This window comes from Lactuca virosa, chromosome 4 (genome assembly GCF_052849685.1).
Source record: "Lactuca virosa cultivar CGN04683 chromosome 4, Lactuca_virosa_CGN04683_v6, whole genome shotgun sequence".
NCBI classification, from domain to species: domain Eukaryota; kingdom Viridiplantae; phylum Streptophyta; class Magnoliopsida; order Asterales; family Asteraceae; genus Lactuca; species Lactuca virosa.
Window position 1 is genome coordinate 207,863,232 of NC_136429.1, and position 5,221 is coordinate 207,868,452.

General features: G+C 31.4%; 1 protein-coding gene across 1 annotated transcript; it reads right to left on the minus strand.

The window, feature by feature from the left end:
- Positions 1–222: 222 nt before the first annotated feature.
- On the minus strand, positions 223–4,668 carry LOC145168706 (serine/threonine-protein kinase RIPK-like). Its single transcript, XM_079087437.1, has 4 exons — positions 4,150–4,668; positions 3,917–4,052; positions 1,085–1,221; positions 223–997 (listed from the first exon to the last, which is right to left on the minus strand). The coding sequence occupies exons 1-4, from the start codon at positions 4,528–4,530 to the stop codon at positions 407–409; spliced, it is 1,245 nt and encodes a 414-aa protein (XP_078943563.1). The 5' UTR covers positions 4,531–4,668; the 3' UTR covers positions 223–406.
- Positions 4,669–5,221: the final 553 nt, after the last annotated feature.

Sequence of the window (5,221 nt, forward strand, 5' to 3'; positions counted from 1 at the left end):
AAAAAATTTATTTATGTTATAAATTATATTTTTTATTTAATATAATGCTATAAAAAAAGGAATATTGTGTAGTGATAATCATTTACAATGTCTAGTAGGTTGGTGGTGAAGCTGACGCGGAGATAACAACATTTTTTTGATGGGTTGACTGTTACCACTCCCTACAGTCTTATTATTATTTTTATGTTTGTTACGTATCATACGAATTTAGTAGTAACAAATTAACTTTTTTTAATTGGTACACAATAAATAACGACTTTAAAAACTACCTAAAAGTAAAAAGTTAACAATTTAACAATTCCACGCTTTATTTGGGTTGGGGGTATGGGAGTGGTTATTTATTTGTATGGACTACACTCACATATGGCCCTACTAATACACATAAAACAACTATTTAGGGGTTGAATTAGTAACATTCATCATCTTTCTTTTTAACAACCACCACCACCTTCTCCTCATCACCGGAACTACCGCTACCAATAACACCCTTATCTTCCTTTTTCTCTCTTTGTTCGCTTTTTTCTCCTTCATGAGTAATATACACAAACCAATCAACTTGGAAATCGCCTAATTCCAATATATGTTCCAAAGTCTTGACAACTTCCGTCATAGTAGGACGACATTTTGGGCGGTGGCTCAGACATCGACTAGCCAGTGCTGCCGCCTTCTTTGCCCCTTCCACTGGAAAATTACCATCGAGTTTAGAATCCATAATTCTATGAAGATTATTAGAATCTTTCAAAAGCGGCCTTCCCCATACCACCAAACACTGCTCACGATTTGGTCGTTTTTTATCCACCGATCTTTTGCCCGTTAGCAGCTCTAACAAAACCACCCCAAAACTATACACATCACTCATGGTGGTCAAATGGCCTGTCATAAGATACTCTGGCGCCGCATATCCTTGTGTCCCCATGACACGTGTACTCACATGCGTCTCATCACCTTCAGGCCCATCTTTCGCTAGCCCAAAATCCGATAGTTTAGCAGTATAATCCTGTTAACATATTAGAATTTTATTATATATATGTATATGTATATGTATATAATAAAATTATAAAGATAGAGAAACAAAGAGAAATACCGATGCCAATAAAATATTCGAAGTTTTGAAGTCGCGATAAATGACAGGTCTGTCCTGGCAATGAAGAAAGGCGAGACCTTTTGCAGTACCAAGTGCTATCTGAATCCTGATTAACCATGACAATGAACTTGAATACCCTGAATTTATAAAAAGAAGAAAGTCTTGATTAATATTTTACAAAATTAGAGAAAAAGAAAAATATAGCCTCAACTCTTAAACTCTTTCCAAAAAAATTACTCAAAACTACGAAAAAGACGTATATACCATTTTTGCAGTCCTTGCCAATTTCACAATTCACATTGGGACTGCGAACTAAATATGTGTTGTGTTCTTTTTTCCGGGAATTAAAATTAATCTCATGTTTGGTTGGATGGTTAGTCTTGTGTCTATGTAGTCTATAGATGCTACTAAACCAACGTATATTATATTAATATTAATCTCGGAATAGAATCTTTAACTTAATTTACAAGAAAACGCCATAGTCGCTAAACCAGAAAATAGTTTTATACTTGAAGCTTTCTAATGAAATATATTCTATGATATATACGTTGAAAATTAAGAGAGAAAATGAAAAAACGGACTTATCTAGAATCAAACCAAAAATTCATCCATACTAGTTGAAATCATTACCACTAGGCCTATTATTGTATTTTTTAATAACTCCGTCCTTTCTAAATATATTGTAAACGAGATGCATATTATATGTATTTTCACATATGTGTGGAATTTTAATATATATTATCTTATTATTATTATAACACAAATTTTTTCAAAAATAAATAAACTTTTTACAAATAAATATAGTAATTTTGCATTTATTTTCTAAACTCGATGGAATTTTAATATATATATATATATATATATATATATATATATATATATATATATGTGTGTGTTTTGAAACCGACACCACCATTGGACTCGTAGATCTGTAACAGAGAGAGAGAAGGAGAGCTTTTTTAAATTTAAAATTTACAAAAACTCAAAGAAATTTTAATACGCCAAATATGTTTTGAAACCGACACCACCATTGGATTCGTAGATCTGTATCTAAATCAGATTGAGACTATAAAAAAAAGATTTGATGAACTTTTTTTTAAATGTGCATGTAGAACATTTGAACATACATGCATGCACATTTATAATTTTTTGTGTTTATTTGACGTTTTCAAATTCCGATTTTCTTAAACGATGATATTAGAATCTCTTTGTTCTAGTTGTTTTGAAAAGTTTTGAAGAAAATAGAAAATGTGCATGAACACACATTTAAAAATATGTTCTTCAAATCTTTTTTTTTAGCTTAGATCTGGCTTAGACATGGCTCTACTAGTCCACTCGTGGTGTTCGTTTTGAAATATGTTAAGAATTCACGAGTTCTCGAAAATGTTTAAATTTTCACAATTACTTAACCTTTATATATATATATATATATATATATATATATATATATATATATATATATATATATATATATATATATATATATATATATAGGGTGAGGTTCAATAGAGAACCATAATTAACCAAGAAACCAAGGAACCAATCTTTTTCTCAACTTTTAGAACTTATTTTTTATCAAAAAAAAAAAAAACTAAAAATACAGAAATTCATAACTTTTTATCATTTTCCAATGAAATCAAATTCGATTTTTTTTTACGTCAAATTCACAATGTGAATCTTTGAAAATTCACAATGTGAATCCGGATTCACACGGTGAATCCGAAAAATATTTTTCACATTCACAATGTTAATATATGAATTTAGATATTTTTAGATTTTTTTTTCGATAAAGAATAAGCTCTAGAAATTGAAAAAAAAAGATTTGTTTCCTTGAAGAAACAATAATTATGGTTCTTTATTGAACTTTTCCATATATATATATATATATATATATATATATATATATATATATATATAATAACCATTTGTTCATAAAACTACGTACCAATAGGTACTATAAACCTATATGTATGGTTGTTGGGTAAAGTACCCCGAAACCACCCTACCACATCGGGATCGAGCCCTAACGCCGTTGTGGCGATTGTATTCGCCCATGAGCACGCTGTTCTGAGGCAAGAAAAGCAAAGGAAAGAAAAGTGGAATAAGAAAAGAAAATGACGTTGAGCAGGCAATCAGGCTTAATACATTGAGAAGCAGGGCGGTGTTCGTTGACCTTTAACGTCGTTGAGGCCATGCCACGTCGGCTCTGTATTTTATGACCCATATGGTCTTTTATATATATATACTAAAAAACCATATATTTAAATGTAAAAAATGTTATTTTAAGAAAAATTTACATATCTATTTGTAAAAATACGTTTTAAATAAAATTATACATAATAATAAATATAAAATAAATATTTATATTTAAAAGTACATATATGGTTTACGATATATTTGACAACGGATTTATTTAATTAAAACAACAACATTTGACTTCACCTATCAAGGTTGATGTATTTTTATTCGATTCTCATAAAAAATGTTACTTTCATTTGGTGGTTTAGGGCGCCTTACCCTTAATTGGTCGAAGTTTCCATTCTAGGGGTATTTAAATGTCAAAATATAAAAGAAGACGGGGATAGCGTACAGCAAGACTCACTAAAAATCGGATAAGACACTCAAAATGTTCAAAACAAATTGCAAAATATCCTCAAAACCATTTCGTTTTGAGCACTTTTCAACGGATACTCCAAAACTAGTGCCTATATTGCCATAAACATTTTTTTTTCAAATTTTGAATTATTTTTTTGAAAAATAGTAAGAGTTTTCGCTGTCTATGTCTTTTTCTCATGTGAAAAGATTAAACTCTCAAGAGACTAAGAAAATTACTTGTGAATAATTGTCTCTCTAAATTGCCCCTTGGCATATATTCATAAACGAGAAGCCTATTCTTCTCTTCACAACAATAACCAATCAACCTCACAAGATGCGGATGCCTCAATTGCCCCAACAACGTCACTTCAGTCTATAAATTTATTACAAAAACCCCAAAATCAGTAACAACTTCCCATAAAATATGAAAGAAAATAGTTTTATTTATTATTTTATTTATTCATGCATACCAGCCATTCTTTGTGACCTTGACCACCATCTAAATCCAAGAGCTTGACTGCAACCGGTTGAGCCTCTAAACCCGGTCTAAGTTCATCATCTACAAAACCCTTGTGAACCGTTCCGAACCCACCTTCACCGAGATAACTACTAGATGCGAAATCATGTGTAATCATCGTAAGTTCCGCGAGAGCGAATTCGTGAAGGTCCCACACAGCCATAGAATTCGAAACACCATTGATGATGAAAAGTGATGAGCTAACATCAGACATACATAATCTCTGTGACTTACGCGATTTTGACACAAGAGCCTGCGGGTCTAAGAGAACCTTTTGGCTTGTGAAACAACCAAGTAGAGCGGTTTTCCATGAGATGAGTTTTGTTGGAGCCATGAAAGAAAAATGTTGTAGCAATGATGGTTGAAGGGTATGAGTATAAGTAGGTGCGAACCCAGTTCATGTTAGGGGTTAATTTCGACAATTTTGAAGGTCAACAGAACAAATAAAATGATTTGAAAAAGGGAGGACAGAGGTTTGTGGCGACAGGGTTTTGGCTTAGAAAATTCTTGGAACAAAAGTCCAAGGATCTTTTACTTCACAGATGAGAGCGAAATCCAGTGTAGCGTCCAACCTTTGAAGCATAAGGTATAAGTCTTAATTGCTTGCAGAGACCTAAACTTTGGGCCGTATAAGTTCCAACGTTTGAGGTTTGAAATAATGATCAGAAACAGGCCCGGCCCAATATAGGAGGCAAGTTAGGCTGCGGGCCTCGATATGGTTTGGTGTCCTAGAATTAATTTTGATATCTAAATATATATAATACTAGTTGTTAGACCCGTATATTATACGGGTTGATTAAGTTAAATACGAATGATTAAACGGAAAGCTTATATAAATTTGAAAATTGAAATAAGTAAAATTATCAGAAAAAAATTTAAAAAAAAACATGCAAAAAAATAGATTAAAGTTATTTGTTTAGTTGTCAGATCCGTGTACTAAACGTGTTAATTATAACAAAATCTTAAATACGAAAGTTTAAACTATAAATTTATTTAAAATTAAAATTGAAGTTTGAAATTTGAAA